General features: G+C 48.1%; 1 protein-coding gene across 1 annotated transcript in view; it reads left to right on the top strand.

Annotated features, from left to right (window-relative positions):
• The first annotated feature begins 27 nt into the window (after positions 1 to 27).
• Positions 28 to 18,731, top strand: part of ELAVL1 (ELAV like RNA binding protein 1) — a 36,068-nt gene continuing 17,364 nt past the window's right edge. Inside the window, exons 1-2 of the mRNA XM_061150487.1 lie at positions 28 to 145; positions 13,352 to 13,542. Of these exons, the coding sequence (XP_061006470.1) occupies positions 13,371 to 13,542 (172 nt within the window). The 5' untranslated portion in view covers positions 28 to 145; positions 13,352 to 13,370. The remainder of the gene's footprint in view (positions 146 to 13,351; positions 13,543 to 18,731) is intronic.

Here is an 18,731-nt window from a genome sequence, read left to right as displayed (position 1 = left end):
CGTGCGCGCTGAGGAGGAGCCGCCGCCGCCGTCGCCGTCGCCGCCGCTACCGCCACCGCTACCGAGGCCGAGCGGAGCCGTTAGCGCCGCGCCGCCGCCGCCCGCTTGCCCCGGAGCAGCCCCGGGCCCACCCGCCCGCGTCCAGGTGAGGCGGGGGCCTTCGACGGCGCCCGACGGGGTAGGCCGCGGCAGGCCTGAGCTCGCCTGGCCGGGCCGCGGGCGCTCGCGGGCCTGCACCGGCCGAGGCCCAGGCCGCGCCGGGCCGGGAGGGGACGCGCGCGGGCCTCGGCGAGCGGGCGGGGGCCGGCCGGTGTGGGCGCCGGCGACAGGCCCCGGGCCGGATTCCTCGGCTGCCGCGAGGGCCGAGGTAGGGGGTCGCGGCGTGGGCACGCGCCTGGCGGCCGGGCTCCGCGGCCGGCTCCGGGTAGCCTTGCAAGCCGGGTATCCGGGGGCGGGAGAGCGGAGCCAGAAGCAAGGGAGTGGAGTGAGCGCCCTCAGCTCTCGGAGGTCACGGCCCCCGGGCTCGCTCCCCCGGGAAATCCTACCCAATCTTTTGTAGCGGTTGTCAGAGGACCGCGGTGGATCTGAGGTCCTCTTAGAAGTGTACAAACCCTTCGGGTATGTATGAGAACCCTAGAGGAAGAAAGAAAAATATTTTTTGAATACCGTCTCTAACAAAACAGTTTTTGGGGTGTGGGACGTCTGGATTTGTAAATTGTGTGTGTGTTGAAAACACAAACTGCACGCAATTGAACAATGGGGGATGGATGCTCTTCCTTTTCCGGCGTCCTCTGCTGCTAGGCATATTAAAAATGGGTTCTGATACCCACTGTGTGCAGGGCAGGTGGAGAAGAACTTCTGCAGGTGCCGCCCCTGGAGGAACAGAACCCCCCCTCACAGAGAGTATTCATGGGCGATCTGAATAGCCATGGCTCCAAAAGTGGGACGTTGGGGAGGCGGATTCTCTCAAAAAGCGTCTCTCAACCTTGGCACTACTGATTTTGGGTCTGATCATTCTGGGTTTGGGTGGGGGAGGGGCTGTCCCTGGCCTCTACCCACTTAGATGCCAGCAGCATCTTATTCCTCCAGTTGTGAAGATCAAAAATATCTTCAGAGATTCCCGGAAGTATCACACACATACTCACACGTGTGAGAATCACCGCTGGACTAAAAGAATGATCTTCCACTAGAAGTACCCCTAGCCCCATCTCTGATTCCTTAAAATCCAGAGTTCCCAAGACGTTGGACAAACTCTACTGTGGGAGCATTAGTTTGCTTATCTGTAGAATGGGATGGATGAGACGATTGCTGTGCAGATTTAAGGATTTGGGAAGCCCTAGCATTCAGCGTGACCTGTGCCTGAGGAGACACTGAATATATAATGTTATAAATAGTCCACCATATTTAGTGAGGATTTACTGTGTGCTATCCACGAATGGACATTGATCTGCAGCCCTTGAGGTGGGTGCTGTCTGTTGTGATTTCCGTTTTAGGAACAAAGAAACCCAGGCTTCAGTAGGTCGCTTAGTGAGACCAGTCTCACACAGGAAAGTGGCTAATGGCAGGATTTGAACTCAGGCACTCTGATTCAGAGTTCTTACTTTTAACAGCTGAGTTTTACCACTCTTATAATCCCAGCATCTGGGGGACCTGGAGAGACGTTCCATTCACGTATCGCTGAGCATCTTTGTGTGCAGAGCTTTGTGCTAGGATCTGTTATAAAATTGTTTGACTTAAAGACCCATGAAGAAAGCAAGATATATGAACATCTCAAAAAGTGGAACTAAATCATATTTATGTTGAAGAGGCAGAGTTTTGGATTGGCCGTGTTGAGTGTGAAGTCATGGGGCAGCAAGTGGAAAATGAGAGGTTTATTAAAGTACCATCTTCCTAAGGCCCTGCTTTTGTCTCACTCCGGCCTCCCATCTCTATCACCTTTCCACACTCCAGCAAGATCTGATTATGTTAATATTCCCAGTCAGGAGTCTTTGGGTGGAAAATAAATTAATTTTTAAACCTTTTTAGGTGGCTTAAAAGCTAAAGTCGGGGATCCTTTGCACATTCTAACCCCCGCCCTTCCTTTCTGATTTCACCTGCACATAGGCCCCAAACTCCGACCCTCACTGCCTATTGCCCCCACTTTCTGGAATGCTGTTCTCCTCCACCTGGAGATCTCTTCCTCATACTGTGTGGCCCAGGTCGAAGCTCACTTACCATATGAAGCCTCCCCAGACTGCTGCTCTTTCTCCACCCTCACCAGTCAACTGTTCCCTCACTCCTGTCCCCATCTCATTCAATGGAATCAGATTCATGCTGAATGGTGAAAGAAGTGTAGTCGCCTCCTTTCGCCTCTAGGTGGCAGTAGCCAAGCGGCAAGGCCGACCTGAGTCGGGGGAAGAGCAGAGGAAACCAGCCTATGGGAGGGAAGTTAGTTTTGCTTCCCTCCTTTAGCTGACTCTCTGCGCTCGGCTTCTGAGTCCCAGGCCCTGTTCTAGGCTCTGGGGAGGCACTGGTGATTGCAGTGAATGCACAGATTGTTTCAGCCCACTCCGTTGAGCGTGGTAATTATGGTTAAATGCCTGCTGATGTGGAAACACAGAAAAGGAAACTGTTAACCTAGCCCTGGTGGGCAAAGGTAATCACTGTCCTGGAGGAGGTGAAACAGGAGGGGAGGGGTTATCCAGGCCTAGACTGTGGGGAAGGGCTTGGTAGGATGCAAGAACCACACCAGCCAAGGCATGGAGGTGGGGATGTCTTGGTTTGTTCAGAGACCCACACGGGGTCTGGTAGTTCCGAGGCAAGAAAGGTGAAGTGAGTGGTGGTAAGAGGACTCTGATAGCTGGTGTGCAGAGGGAAAGGGTGTTGTCCTGCAGGCCAGGCCAAGGGGGGCTGTCTGACAGTTTCATTCCACAAAGCGAAGGGGTCAGGTCTGCACATAGGACAAACAGCCGGAGGAGAATATTGCTGAAAGCCAGCAAACCACTTCGGAGGTGATGACTTTCCTATAAATCAGAAAGGTCACAGATATGACCCAGGGCTGTGGTGGTCTGGAAATAGGGGGTGGGTGTGAGACCCGGTTAGCGGGTAAAGGACACAGGGCTCAGTGGGTGTTCAGCTGTGGGATGTGAGAAAACATTGGGCAATGATTCTGCGCCCTGCCTGAGTGCCCAGTAGGTGGATAACGGTCACTCAGAGAAACAGAGAAGACAAGAGAAGGAGCAGTTTAGCGTGTAGACATAGACAAAATAGCACATCACTTGAGTAAGATACGTGTTCCTTCTGTGGATATACAGACCGGAAGTGGGGAGGTGGCAGAAGGTAGCGTCCTGTCTGGACATATCGATGGGACTTGCTCATCTGCTCACTGTCCTTCCTCACTTGACCCAGAGCCTCGTGGGCACTGGCCAAGTCAGTGGGCACAGCTTTATAGACTGAACACTTGAAACCTTACTGTTGGCTCATTGTTGTGGGACACAGGGAGGAGTGGGAGAAATTACCTCCTCGAGGAATTTACAACCTGAACTGGGGAGAAAAGACATAGATGTGTGAGATTAAAGTAATGATAGGAGGAAGCCATCGGTAGTGACAGCCTGGAGAGCTTTGAAAGAAATGATTTTTCCTTACTTGGGGTTTGTTCTTGATGAAAGAGGCGGTATCCAAACTGGTCATTGTCATCAGAGAGGCGTGGGCAGCTATTTCCAGGTGCCACCAGCAGTGTGAGTAAGAGAAAAGGTGAATGCAGAGAAGTCCAGAACCCTGAGGGGACCGGTTTGGGCAGGCAGAGGGTCAAGAAGGTGGACTTGGACATGAATCTAGGGAAGTATGCCAGGATCAGGTGGTACAGGGTTTCTCAACACAGTCAAGAAGTGAGTTTGGAAAAGCACTTTTCTTTTATTCCTTTTTCTTCCCCCAGATATTTATTTGTTTATTTGGCTGTGTCAGGTCTTACTTGCATCATGTGGGATCTTTAGTTGTGGCCTGTGAACTCTTTGTTGTGGCATTTGGGATTTAGTTTCCTGACAGGAATTGAACCTGCGCCTTCTGCATTGCCACTGGGCCACCAGGGAATCCCTGAGAGTAAGGACAGACAGACCAGTCAAGAGACTTTGGTAGGACAGAGATGGCCCAGCACTCACCTGAGGGTCAGGACTGGGACTGCTCTTTTGTCTTCTACACCCACTGCCTTGCTCATGCCGGCATGTGATTGCACTCTGTGTGCGCTGGGGGTAAGAAGGGTTAGAAGGGAGCTCAGAGGTGACTGGATCCCGCCACCTGTCAGGAACACATTTGTGCCAGAGGAAAGACTTACAGGGGAGGGAACAGCGCAGAGCAGCCCAATGGCAAGACCGATGTCACCACGGACAGAAATCAGGAGACAGAGGAACAGGAGTGAACTGGGGGGAGAAGGCCTAACGATGCTTGGTGTGAAATAATCACGTGGCAGGAGACTGGATAGGAGTCAGTCTGCCCAGAAGGTGACAGGGACCTGAACAGGGACAATGGTAGAGAGATGGGGGGAGAGTGAGGCATCTCAGATGCAAAACCAGCAGAAACTGGTGCTCACTTAGGTTTGGGGGATGGGAGAGGTGGTCTGAGGGACAAGTGTGTGTGGGCGCCACCAGATGAAGTGATTCAGGAGGAGGGGAAGGTTTGAAGAGGGAGGCAAGAACAGAAGGAGGCGTGAGGACGCTTGCACCGCAGGTGGGGAGGGCGGGGAGACATGTGCTCACCTTGACTTTGTTGGTAAAGTCAGAGCGAGAAGACGAGACTTGAATGAGATTCATGTTGCTGGTGAACAGAGGAGGAGACCTGCCAATTCGTCTCAGGATATGTGTGTCATTGATGCGTGACTGACCACGGACTACCACCGACCTCTTCTGTGTCCCATGGGTGCTTGTGATCCCTGGCTGCTGGAACGTACCGTGGCTTCCATGGAACTCAGGCCCATTAGAAATGGCCTCAAAAGTGCGGATCATTTCCAGGGCCCCAAGTGGAAAGGGTCAGTGTGTTCCTTAGTAGGCGCTCACCACTTGTCAGGAACTGTGCTGAGAGCTGAAGCAGGGGGTGACACCTCCGTTTGCAGACAGGCAGGTGGAAGCTCCGTGAAAGGAAGTGATGTCCCTGACGTAGTTCATATGATGAGCAGTAAGGTTAGTGTTGGAGCTCAGGTCTGTTAAAGCCCGTGGGTTTTTCCTCCTGGGCCAGGTTGCTCTGCAGTTCCATGTGAGAGCCCTGGAGGGGCCTTGACCAACTGGAACTCCTAGCAGGGCTGTGGGTGTGATCCAGTCCCCTCAGGGTCTATGGAGCGCTCTGGCTGGGCTGGACACCCAGCTACACCCACTTTGCCTCTCCCCTGGGCTGCTCAGACTGGCAGGCATGGACTTGTTATGACTTAGCTGTCCCTGTTGGACAGCTTTCCTCACCGTGGGCTGTGGGATGGGACAAGGACGGAAACCGAGTTGATCTGAGTGAGCCCCACCTCGCGTAGTGGTTATAATTGGGTCAGGTAGTGCCGTCATTTTTTTTTTTTTTTTCTGGCACCACAGCATTTCCTGAATGACCTTACACTCCTCAGACTTTCACCTTGAAGAACTCAGGACTTTGCATCTGAAAAGGACAGCAGAAATAATTGAGTCCAGGCCCTGTCGTGTGATGTGTGAGGTGTCAGGGTTGAGCCCCAGGATATATTTGACTTGTTCTACTTTTGTTCTGGCCCAAGTATAAAAGCCTGTCCTGTAACTATAAACCAAGACAGATTCTCATAGGTGCCTGATAGAAACTGATCTTGCTGCTTTGCGTATGTACCACCTATGTACGCTTTTATATCATATATATACACACACATAAGCGCATATGTATAGGGTATCTGTCCCTTATATACATAGTAGGTATACTACTGATGTGAGCAACATCTCTGAAGTCACATGACCAGAACTTTTGAAAATAGCTCAGTAGGGCTGAAAACCCTCAGAGATTGTCCCAGTGGGACTTCTCCATCACAGATCCGTGACCAGAAACATTTCCAAATCAGCAGGGATCACTTTGCTAAACTAAGTTTCTTGTTTTGCTCCCTGCAGTTGACTTTGGTTTCATGGGTTCGGCTGGGATGGGATGATGCTAAAAAGGTAGGATACTAAATGTATTAAATAGATTGTCGATTCAATTTCCAGCCACCCTTCTTTAACGTAAAATAATGCAGCAAATACATATGATTCCCAGTGTGCCTGTACCCCTCTCTGTGTATGCCTGGTGTGTTTGCCAGATACCCCTGGGGACCCTTGGCAACAGTGATGTAGCCTTGACCCTCAAAGCTTTCACTGATGTGGGTGAAAAGCAAATATGAGTCAGAGTGATTTGTGCAACAGTGAAGGTTCACACCAGCAGTGTGCAGGCGCTGAGAACGAGAGCGACTGAGCATCCTGGGAGATTCTTTAAAGATAAATGAAGAGGTGATGGAGAGGGAGGGCTGTCCCTGCTAAGGGAGCAGCTGAAACAAAAACACAGAAAGATGAAGGTCCACGGCATGCTGGGGACGGCCAAGTGAAGGGAGAAGGGGGGACGAGCAGGGGCCATTGCAGCAGGCCTGGCATTTTATCCTTGAAAGACTGCTCTGCAGTGACAGCTTGAGGGTTGGCCCTGCCACTGATTAACAAGGTGACGACTGCCCCTGGGCACAGCCGTGTAACCTCTGAGCCTCAGCAGGTGGTGATTCTGCTGTCAGGGAGAACCGGCGGGGGCAGGAAGCGGGGGAGCTGGCTTGGTGGGGCTGAGGGATGACTTGGAGATGTCCACAGGTCTGCCACTCATGGGACGCTGAGTAACAGGAGGCAGGGTCTGGCGAGTGAGAGATGACTGGAGTCATCGATTGTCAGGCAGACACCAAGACCAGGTTGTGGTTGGTGCTTCCGGGGACAGATACGCAGATTTGGAAAGGTCAGGGGAAGGGACGTGAACCGCAGGGTGGCACCGAAGCACCAAGAAACTGCCCTTGGGGTTCAGTTCTTCAGCAGTGCCAGTTGACTAATGGGGCCCACAGGGGGCTGCTCAGCCTTGACTGGGCATGTCAGGAAGAGCCAGCATGCCAAGGACAGGGCTGTCATGCAGAAGCGTCATGCTTTCAATCTTTAAAAAAATTAAAAAAAAAAATTTTTTTTTGGCTGCACCATGGCACGGCATATGGGGAGTTCCTTGCCCAGGGCTTAAACCCATCCCCCCTGCAGTGGACGGGCAGAATCTTAACCACTGGACCGCCAGGAAAGTCCCTAAGATTTATTTTTTAATCCAGTTTTTGGTGTAGAGTTGAGTTTTGACAAATGAATGTGACCACCACCATGATCATGATATTAGAAAATTTTATCACCTGGGAAACAAAAGTATTTCCTCATGTTCTCCTTGTGAAGTCTACCCTTCCCCCACTCCTTGCGCCTGGCAACCACTGATTTATCTGTAGCCTCTGGGAAAGCTTTTTCCTTTTCCAGAGTGGAACCATGCAGCAGCCTTTGAGTCTGCTTTCAGTCACTCAGCAAAATGTATGTGAGACTCTTACGAATTGCGTGAATAGTAGTACCTTTTTAATCGCTGAATACTATTCCATCGTGTGGTGTACTATAGTTTAGCCACTGGAGGTTCAAGGGACATTTGGATTGTTCCAGTTTTTGGCAATTATGAAGAAGGCTGCTCTGCATGTAAATCAATGATGTTGTTACACACCCTCACACCCTACACGGAAATAAACTCATGCTGGATTAAAGACTTAATATAAGACATGACACCATAAAAACTCGTAGAAGAAAACATAAAGCATTCTTTGACATAAATTATACCATTTTTTTCTTAGGTCAGTCTCCCAGGCAATAGAAATAAAAGCAAAAATAAACAAGTGAAATCTAATCAAACTTATAAGCTTTTGCACAGCAAAGGAAACCATAAACAAAATGAAAAGACAACCTACAGCCTGGGAGAAAATATTTGCAAATGGTGCAACTGACAAGGGCTTACTTTCCAAAATATACAAACAGCTCATACAACTTGAGAAAAACAACCCAATCAAAAAATGGGCAGAAGACCTAAATAGACTTTTCTCCAAAGAAGACAGGTGGCCAATAAGTACATGAAAAGATGCTCAACATTGCTATTAGAGAAACGCAAAACAAAACTGTAGCAAGGTATCACTTCACACTAGTCAGAATGGCCATCATCAAAAAGTCTACAAATAATAAATGCTGGAGAGAGTGTGGAGAAAAAGAAACCTCCTTACACTGCTGGTGGGAATGTAAATGGGTGCAGTCACTATGGAGAACAGTATGGAAGTTCCTCAGAAAAACTAAAAATAGAGCTACCATATGATCCAGCAATTCCACTCCTGGGCATATATCCAAACAAAACTCTAACTCAGAAAGATACATGCACCCCTATGTTCATAACAACACTATTCACAATAGCAAGACATGGAAACAGCTTAAATGCCCTTAAACAGAGGAATGGATATAGAAGATGTGGTACGTATACACAATGGCATACTACTCAGCCATGAAAAAAGAATGAAATAATGCCATTTGTGACAACATGGATGGACCTAGAGATTATCACATTAAGGGAAGTAAGTCAGAAAGAAAAAGACAAATGCCATGTGAGGTGTCACTTATATGTGTAATCTAAAGTATGGCACAAGTTAACTTGTGTACAAAACAGAAACTGACTTGGACGCAGAGAACATACTTGTGGTTGCCAAGGGGGAGCAGAGGGATAACAGATGCAAACTATTATGTAGGATGGATAAACAACAAGGTCCTACTGTTTAGCATAGGGAACTATATTCCATATCCCATAATAAACCAAAATGGAAAAGATTATGAAAAACACATAAAAACTAAATGTTTAAAAAATGAATAAAGCTATTAACATTATTGCATAGGTTTTTTTTTTTGCATAGGTTTTTATATAAACAAAAGTTTTTATTTTCCATGTGTGAGTACTAGGAATAGGGTTGCTGGGTCATATGGTAAGTTTATGTTTAATTATAAGAAGCTGCCAAGCTGTTGTCCACAGTGGCTTTAACATTTTTATATTGCCACCAGCAATACATGAGAGTTCTAGTTTTTCCACCACCTCACCAGAACTCAGTATGGTCTGTTGTTGTTGTTTGCTTGTTTTAGACCTCCTGTATGCCTAGATGGCTAACAGTGTTTTGATGTGGTTTGTCTGTCTTTTGGTCGTGCAGGATCTTAGCGCTCTGACCAAGATTGAACCTAGGCCTTTGGCAACGAAAGTGTGCAGTCCTAACCACTGGGCTGCCAGGGAATTCCCCTGATTGTGGTTTTAATTTGTGTTTTCCTGATAACTGATAATGTTGAGCATCTTTTCATCTGTTTGTTTGCCATCCATATATCTTCTTTGGCTTGGTATCTGTTCACATTGTTTGCCATTTTAAAAATTGAGTTGTTTGTTTTCTTACTGTTAAGTTTCAAAGGTTTTTCTTTAAAAAAAAAAAAAGTTCTGGATACAAGACCTTTCTCAGACACATGATTTGCAGATATAATCTTCTGGATTATAATTTTCCTAGCAGTGTCTTTTGCAAGAGCAAAAGTTTTCAATTTTGATGATATCCAGTTTATCAATTTTCTTTTAAATGGATTTGGATTCCTGCATGATATCTAAGAAATCTTTGCTTCACCCAGTGTCACAAAGATTTTCTCCAAGAAATTTTTCTATTTTTATATTTTAGAACAGAGGTCGGCACACTTTTTCTGTAAAGAGCCAGATGGTAAATATTTTCAGCTTTTTGGACCATATGGTCTCTGTCACAGCTACTCAGCTCTGTCACTGGAGTGCAAAAACAGCCATAGACGGAACATAAACAAATGAGAGTAGCTGTGTGCCAATAAAACTTTATTTATAAAAACAGGCTGTGGTCTGAACAAATTTGGCCCATGGGCCATGGTTTGCCAACCACTGATTTGGAAAGCAAACTTTTTGCCAGGCATTGAGGATAGCCCACTCTGGTAATTACTGCCCAGTTTATTATCTGTGAAATCGATGTGAGAGAAAAGGCAGAAGAGTAAACAAGAGTGAAGAGAGAGGGGGATAAAGGAAAAAAGGGGGAAGGAGGAAGAAAAAGATTTGAATCACATTTTGAGCAAATTTCAGCATGCATTTTAATTCTTTAGTTAATCCTTGTACTTTGGTTCAGGCTTCAGCCAGTGTTTTTGTTTGTTTGTGAGCTAGTGATCTTAAAATCTCATGGCCACAGACAGTTTAACAGGTTTGTGGAGTTTTTCCTGATCAAATCTGTTAATGCCATGCTTTTTACTGAAAATGGTATTTATTTAACCATCTCCCATTAATACATATTAATGTTTTGTTTTGTTTGGCTGCGAGGCATGTGGGATCTTAGTTCCCTAATCAGGGATCAAACCTGGGTCCCCTGTGGAGTTTTAACCACTGGACCTCCAGGGAAGTCTCTAATACATATTTAGATTATATCCAGTGTTTTACCAGCCTTGGGGTCAGCATGTTCCTTGCACATATTTCCCTGCACTTATGTGATTATTTCTGTAGAGCAGTTTTCTGCAGTTCTAAGTCAGAGGGTAACATTCACATTCAACATTTTGATAGGCTTGCCATGTTGTCTTTCCAAAAGGCTGCACTTTGCACACACATATTGGTGGAGTGTGAGGGTGTTTAAGAAAAGGTGGGGGGAGGGGTATGTTTTTTTCTCCACTTACCCTTACACTGGGTTTTATCCATCCTGGATTGTAGTCCCTCTGACTGACACAAAGTAGCATCTCCTTTTATTTTGCATTTTCCTCATTGTTTGTGAACTTGAGCCTCTTTTCATGCCTTATTGGCTGTTTAACTGCCAACATCTATTAGTTTCAGCTCATATTCTTGGTTCATTTCTCTGTTAGTGATATGTTGGCTTTTTTTGTATTAATTTGTAGATGCCTCGAATCAATTTTTTCTCGGTGTCAGCAGTACTGACACTTAGGTTAGATAATTCCTGGTTGTGAGAGCTGTCTTGTCCTATGCCTTATGGAGTGTTTAGCAGCATCCCTGGCCTGTAACCACTAGGTGCCAGTGGCACAAGGCTCTTCCATCCTGGTAGCCAGCAGTGCCCCCAGATACTGCCCAGTGTCCCACGGAGGAGGGGGCAAAATCACCCAAGGTGAGAACCCAGCTCTAAGTGAGATAATAAGGAGCTGGCACTTTCTCCCTGTCAGCCTGCTGCTTGCCTGTGATGTCTTTGCCGTCCAGGAGTTTCTAACCTTGTGAAGTCTCCCTTTCCAATCTTTTCTTTTATGACTCTTGATGCTAAACTGCTTTTTAAAGAGCAGGAAGCATAGACCATTTTCAAAAAATAAATACTAGGAGACTGGACTGATTTTGCATGTTGTGTATGGTTTGAAGCAAGAGAGCTGGAAGGTAGAGAAGACCTGAATGTCTCCCCCAGGAAACTCAGAACCAGACCTGATTCCTCTCTCTTTGTTGGTATGGGGCAGGCGGGAAATCCTGTGCAGGAGATGCGCGCTGGTTTTTATATAATCGCTGGCAAGACTAATTTTAGAGGAGGCGAAATGCTCTAGACACTGGGCACTGGGTTTTGAAGCATAAAGTCAGAACTGGGCAGTAAGAATCTGGAGAAAGGGTTGGGCTGCCCTGGAGACCTCCTGACTAGTGGGCAGCAGGGCCTTTTTCTCAGTGATGACTTTCAGCTCCATAGAGATGCCTGCTTCTTTAGAGCCAAGGACACGGGACTTTACAGCAGTGCCTGTGAGCAAAACCTCAAGTGAGTGGTGCTTCCAGAAAAGCAGTCTTGAGCTGACTTTCCTCCAAAGCCATCGCTGTGCCCTGCTAGTGTTGCTGAAAGTCAGGATTTCTGTAGGCAGCTTAAGGTGTCAGAGCCTGCCAGCTTTGGAGACAAAGGTCCCCTAACTGGTAGAGAAATCGTAACCTCTTTCCTAGCTCAGTCACTCTGTCTTGGGAGGAAAGCAGTGCAGAGGCCCTCTGCCTGCTGGCCGGAGGACAGACGAGGCGTCTGGGTGGGCTGCCCCGGCGCTCGTCACAGGCTCCTGCGTGTACAGCTACATCAGTAGTGCACATGGAGACTGGACAAAGCAATCCAAGATCTTTGGAGTGTTCTCAAGACACCCCAAACACTTTTCCCAGAGGCTCCAATCGTGGTACTGGAATTGTTTGAGGGTTTGCTTCTTTAAAGCCCTCTTATTAAGTGTAAATGGTTAAACTTGGACTTGTTCTGGTTTTGTTTCAGTAGACTTTATTTTTAGAGCAGTTTTAGGTTCGTAGAAAGATTGTGACAAGAGTCCAGAGTGAATTCCCCTATACCCTTCCGCAGGCACAGTTTCCCTCCCCTATTACTAAATCTTGCCTTAGTGTGATATTTTGTTGTAATAGGTGAACCCATGTTGTTACCTAACTAAAGCCCAGGGTTTGCCTTAGAGTTCACTCTTTAAAAATCTTATTTGTTTATTTTTGGTTGTGCTGGGTCTTCATCGCTGCATGTGGACTTTCTCTAGTTGCAGTGAACAGGGGCTACTCTTCATTGCAGTGCATGGGCTTCTCATTGCAGTGGCTTCTCTTGTTGCAGGGAACAGGCTCTAGGCCCACGGGCTTCAGTAGTTGCAGTTCATGGGCTCTAGAGCGTGGGCTCAGTAGTTGTGGTACACAGGCTTAGTTGCTCCACAGCGTGTGGGATCTTCCTACACCAGGGATCAAACCCATGTCCCCTGCATTGGCAGGCAAATTCTTATCCACAGTGCCACCAGAGAAGTCCTAGATGTCAGTCTTCACTTTAAACGTTCTGTGGGTTTGGTCAAATGTATGGTGACATGTATCCACCCATTATGCCCTCATACAGGATAGCGTCGCTACCCTAAAAACCCCTGGGCCCCGTTCCCCTTTCCCTGAAACTCCTGATCTTGCAGTCTCTCTAGTTTTGCCTTTTCCACAATGTCACATACTGGAGACCCTCTAGTATGTGGCCTTTCAAGCGCCTCCATTCAGCAGTGTGCGTGTAAGGCTCCTCCGTGTTTTTGTAGCTTCCTGGCTCCTGTCTTCTTGGCACTGAATAACCTTCCATTGTGTGTGTGTTACCAGATGACTGGCGTGTGTTTCTCCATTCGCTCACTGAAGGGCATCTTGGCTGCCTGCAGTCTGGGGGCGGTTATGAATAAAGCTGCTATAAACATCCACATGCGGGTTTTTGCGTGGACATAATTTGAACTCGTAACATTGAAAAGAAAAATGTCTTAAGTGCAAACACAGTCATGAGCGTTGCCTTGATACCCTACAGTGGGAACGTTTGGAATTTACTTCATTTTTTCTCCCCCTGCAGATTTTTTTTAAAAAATACAATGTCTAATGGTTATGAAGACCACATGGCCGAAGACTGCAGGGACGACATCGGGAGAACAAATCTGATCGTCAACTACCTCCCTCAGAACATGACCCAGGATGAGCTACGAAGTCTGTTCAGCAGTATTGGTGAAGTGGAATCTGCAAAACTTATTCGGGATAAGGTGGCAGGTAAAGAAACAGAGCCATTTTTGTGTGTGTTGGGCGGGGAGACGGTATGTGGGGCCATCCCACCAAGCCCTGCTTCTTAGCCAGGAAGTTTCATTTTTATCTCAACTCTGTTTTGCTCCCACCCTGGTGTAAGATTGGCTATAGGTTCCCAAAGGAGGAAAAATCCATCCTGAGATGGAGAATATGTACAAAAGAAGACAGTGGGAGGGAGGGAAGATGAGGAGACAGGAAGGAAAAACCAGGATGCTGTGAGAGCTGGAAGGGGCATGGTCCCAGCTGTAGAGGGACCCTAGCCAGTGTCCTGCCTGGGGCAGGCCCAGCCCCTCTTCTCAGGCGGTGCTTAAAAGGTCAGACCTTCCGCAGAGCACTGAGTCAGTCCCATATGGACAGCCCTTTGTTATATTTGGGCCACCCTGACTGTCTGTTCTCGTGCTGTCAACTTGAACATCTGAAACTGAGCTTGAACTCTCATGGGGGCTGGGGCAGGGGAGCAGAGGATCACGGGTGGGCCGTGGGTTTGGCAGGCAGGCAGGCGCAAAGCTCCAGCCTCCCACAGCGCCTCGGTGTCCACATCCACGAAGTGGGGTGGTGGCGCCTGCCTTCCTCATGATGCTGCCTACCTCCTAAGGGTTTGCAGAAGGCCGGTACCTGGTAAGGCCCTCTGTGAGGAGGCCTCCGTTCTGAGAGCGAGGTTGCAAGAGTTCTAGAGAGAAATGTGAAGAGACCTGGGGCTGTGACGCACTTCCTTTCTTTCCTCCCCAGGGAGGTGCCTTTTAGGGAGCCCTCCTTTACCTCCCCGCCCCCTCCTCCTCATCTCTGCCCAGCTCTTCTGAGGGATGGCCAGTCCTCTCAGCAGTGCTCTAGCTCCCACCCTGGCTTGTAAAATCTTGATTCCCTACACTGAAAAATAATTTCAAGGTCAAGAGTCATGTTTATTATGTAAATATATTGGGTTGGCCAAAGAGTTCGTTCAAGTTTCTTTGTAGTATCGTATGGAAAAACCCGAACTTTTTGGCCAACCCAAGATTTAAGTTTACATTAGAGTAATACTATTGAACCCCATGTACCCATTGTCCTGTTTCATTAACTCTCAGCATCTGCCAGTAACTCTTAAGATGCCTCTCCCCAAGGTGAGTCTCGTAGAGGCTGGCTGACCATAGTACAGGGAGTTAGTTCATCAGAGGAGGATTTTGGTTTTTCATTTTTAAAACATGGTTTTGTTTTGTTTTTATTTGATTGTTTATTTGGCTGCACTGGGTCTTAGTTGCAGCATGTGAGATCTCAGTTCCCTGACCAGGGATTGAATCCGGGCCGCTGCACTGGGAGCTTGGAGTCTCAGCCAGTGGGTCAGCAGAGAAGTCCCAGAGAGGGGACTTTGAACTCAAAGTCCTTTAACGACCCTCCCAATTCTGAGAATCTGCAGTTTATTACATATCTTCAAAATAGGGGCTTTAGATAATACACAAAATTGAACAGTGTTGGAATGTTCTAGAAATTCCTCTCTCTCTCCAGTTCCAGAAGACCATCCTGAATAAGAATTCTTGTTCAGAGAGGTTTTGAAATTCTTCTGCGCAGCTACTAAGTCTTGCTTTTCTTCTGTTGTGTTCTGGCAGAAGGAAATTTTCAGTCCCGGCAATATTCCTGACTCCTCTATCTTTTGGCTTGTTGCGTTTTTCAAAGGCATTAGAGCTGTGTAAATAGGAACACCTAGATTTGGCGAGATGAGTCCGGAGAGAACTGGTTTTCTCTGGTGAGAGAGAACCAGTGAAATCACCACAGGCATGATTTGGAAATTATTTCAGTTCAGAAATAAAGATTTTCTGCTCTCTGGGCAACTTTGAGTGTAATGCATCGGGAGTGGTGGAGTAGATGAGCCTGGGTTGACATTTCAGCTCTGCATCTCGGATCTTATAGTTCTTCATTTAAAAAAATACATTTATTTATTTATTTATTATTTGGTTGCTTCAAGTCTTAGTTGCAGTATGTGGGATCTAGTTTCCTGACCAGGGATTGAACCTGGGCCTACTGCATTAGGAGCGCAGAGTCTTAGCCCCTGGACCAGGAAAGTCCCTGCTACTGTTGTTGTTTAGTCTCTCAGTCGTGTGGACTCTTTGCAACCCCATGGACTGTAGCCCGCCAGGCTCCTCTGTCCATGGGATTTTCCAGGCAAAATACTAGAGTGGGTTGCCATTTCCTTCTTCAGGGGATCTAACCGACCCAGGGACTGAACCTGAGTCTCCTGCATTGGCAGGCAGATTCTTTACCGCTGAGCCACCTGGGAAACCGCAGTCCTTGCTAGTAGTTCTTTAAATTGAATGAACTTTTATAGAAGACTTACCTCGTTCACTTTTCTCCTCTTGCCACCAGTGTGTGATCACTTCTTCAAGGCTGGTTCTGGCCCAGGGCCTCACCTTTCACTCCATGTTGTCCTTTACTGCGTTCCTCTGGTGAAGCCCTTGACCTGGTTACCTTTCTCAGTCTGCTTTCTCCCAGCCTGGCTCAGGTACCCACCCCAGCAAGACTCTTGCATCGTGGCGGACAGGCACCTTGTCCAATCAGACCTCAGCCGAGCTTGCAACAGGGACATCCTCATGCCCCACATTAGCCATTTCAGCACATAGTCTCCTCTCAGGCGCTGATTCCTCTCGCATAATAGCCATTTCACCTCTGTCCTAGATCCCTTCCCGTCTTAGCATGCAAAGAACCTCAAGTTATGCAAGTACCTACTTTTCTGGGTCTTTCCAGGATCTGCCACCAGCATTCAAACACACTCCAGTCCCTGCTGTCTTTAAGAGTCCTTGCTCGATGCCCGGGCCACCTCAAGCTCAGGACTTTGCCACTTGACATTTGAAACTGGGTAACTCTTGAGGGAGGGCCATCCTGTAGGTTGCTTCCCTGGCCTCTGCCCTGTAGATGCTGAGGGCACCTTCTAAGTTGTGAAAACCAAAAGAGGTCCCCAGAAGTGCAGAATAGCCCCTAGGTGAGAAGCTCCTCTGGCTGACGTCCACCCTCTGCTGTTGACAGAGCCGTCTCCTCTGTCTCTTCCTTATGGAAGGAAACTTCCTCTTCCCTCAGATTCATGAGCCTGGCTTTCTGCTACCTCTGAGGCTCCCCCCTTTCTGTCTCTCTTGCACCTCTTCCCAGCTGTTAACCTATGCAGTCCTTGACTTATTGCTTAGCCTCATCTTCTTCCTAGGCCAACACTAGGGTGAGTGGATGCACCTCTAAGCTTAGCCTGACATTCAGCTGTGCCACCTCTCTTGCAACCAGAAATTCTCCCAAGCTCCAAGGCCTTCAGCCTCTCAGTGTTTCCCAGACTGACCTTGAGTCTCCCACAAGCCAACTGCTTGTTTCCCAGGTTGCCATCTTAGCAGATGGCACCACTGTCCACTCAGGGGCTCCAGTCAGAAATCCAGGCATGACCTTTGACCTGTGTCCCTGAATGTTTCTGTCCCTTTTCTGCCATCCCTCCTGCCACCACCTTAGAGCAGGCCACATTGTCTTCTGCCTGCCCTACTGCTTTAGGCTCTCAACTGGCCTTCCGTGCTCCCTCCAGACCATCTTCCTAACTGTGACAGTGGAACCTCTAGCACCCCTAATGTGTCCTGTCACTCACCTGGGCCCCATTTGCTCTGGGATGTCTTTCCTGGCCTGATGTAATCGACGATAGAGGCTCCTCTGGGTCCCCGTGGCAATCAGCCAGCATGGGTTTCCACAGGCCCTGAACTTGGAACTTGCTTGTCCAGTAGGTCCTTATGGTTCTCAGAGGCAGGGACCCTCTGGTATCCCCAGATGTGACATAATCAGTTTTTGTGGAGTGAATGAATGAGTGGGCCTGGGGCTGGGGGAGAATGCAGATCGGCACGGACAGTCATTCATTCAGCAAGCCTCGTATGAGTGCCAACCGGGGGCCAGGCACTGGTGGTGGGAGGCAGTGGGACAAGATGGTGGCTGGATGTGGGGATGTTCAGTGTGCTGGCCTCGAGATACAGAGTGTTTCTGACCAGCTGGGCCCCACTGGTTTTGTTGCTGCCTGTTCCATCCACAGTCACTACCTGGCCTTACTGTGCAGCCTGCTCTGCTCTCTGTCCTGGTGTCTAAGTCTGTCTGCAGATGTCACGTGGCCCACAGGGCACCATTACCAGTCTGCACCCTCCTGGACCGTGTCATACTGGTCACTGGTCCATAGCCTTTAGCCTCCTCACTCAGCTTCTGTCTCATTGGCTTGCACTTCTGGTCAGGATAAAGCCCACACCCCAGCCTGCGTTCCCAAGTCTTCTTGAGACCCTTCACCCCTAGCCACTGCAGCCCACACTCACCCTCCTCTTGGGCTGGATGTACTGCTTGTCATCTCCCAGACACACCCTCCTGTCACACTCCTGTGACTTCACCAGTACTGCTCCCTCCGCAAAGATACCCTTCCACACCCATCCAGCTGACCACTTTTTTCTTAATACAAATCACCTCTCTCCTTATAGAAAAAAAGTTTAACACGAGACAAGCAGGAAGAAAAGTTTAAATTACCTGTAATTCCACCAGTGTTAGCTTTTTGGCTCATGTCCATCCATAGTTTTTTCTTTACATATTTATGGTTGTGAGCAGTCATGTGCTTTTACAAAAATGGGCTTGCACCTCCCAAGCTATCTCTTCCTCCTCTATCTGTGAACATCTCTTCCTGTCACTGGACTTAAGCTGTTTCGTGGTCACAGGGCTTACAGGCTATTCTGAGTTTATGACAGGTTGTAACTGCTTTTCCATAGCTACAAGCCCCACTGAGGTTAATACCCTGGCACAAATCTTGGCTCACCAGTTATTTCTGTAGGCAGTCTTCCTAGAAGTGAACCCACAGAGGGGAGAACGGGTACTATCTAGAAGCTGTTGACCCATATTGCCAGCTGGCCTTCCAGGGGCTTTCCGGTTCACATGCCCTCTGCTTGGCCCTGGCATCCTTGAGGCCGAGCAGGGTTTCTCACCTCTTCTCTTAAGTGAAAAATGAGATCTGAGTGTGGTGACAGTCTGCATTTCTTGTGAAGTGTATCTCTTCCGGCTGTTTATACTCTTCTTTTATATAAGAACTCTTTTTGTCCTTTGCTCATCTTCTTTCCTTTGGGGACATTTGCTGTTTCTTATTTATTGCCTAATTAGTTCATTCATTCCCCTCCCCAGGACACAGTCTCTCCCTCAGTGAT

The sequence above is a fragment of the Dama dama genome, chromosome 9 (genome assembly GCF_033118175.1).
Source record: "Dama dama isolate Ldn47 chromosome 9, ASM3311817v1, whole genome shotgun sequence".
Classification (NCBI taxonomy): Eukaryota; Metazoa; Chordata; class Mammalia; order Artiodactyla; family Cervidae; genus Dama; species Dama dama.
Note: the sequence above shows the minus strand (reverse complement) of the source record. Positions and strands in the feature narration are given on the sequence as shown.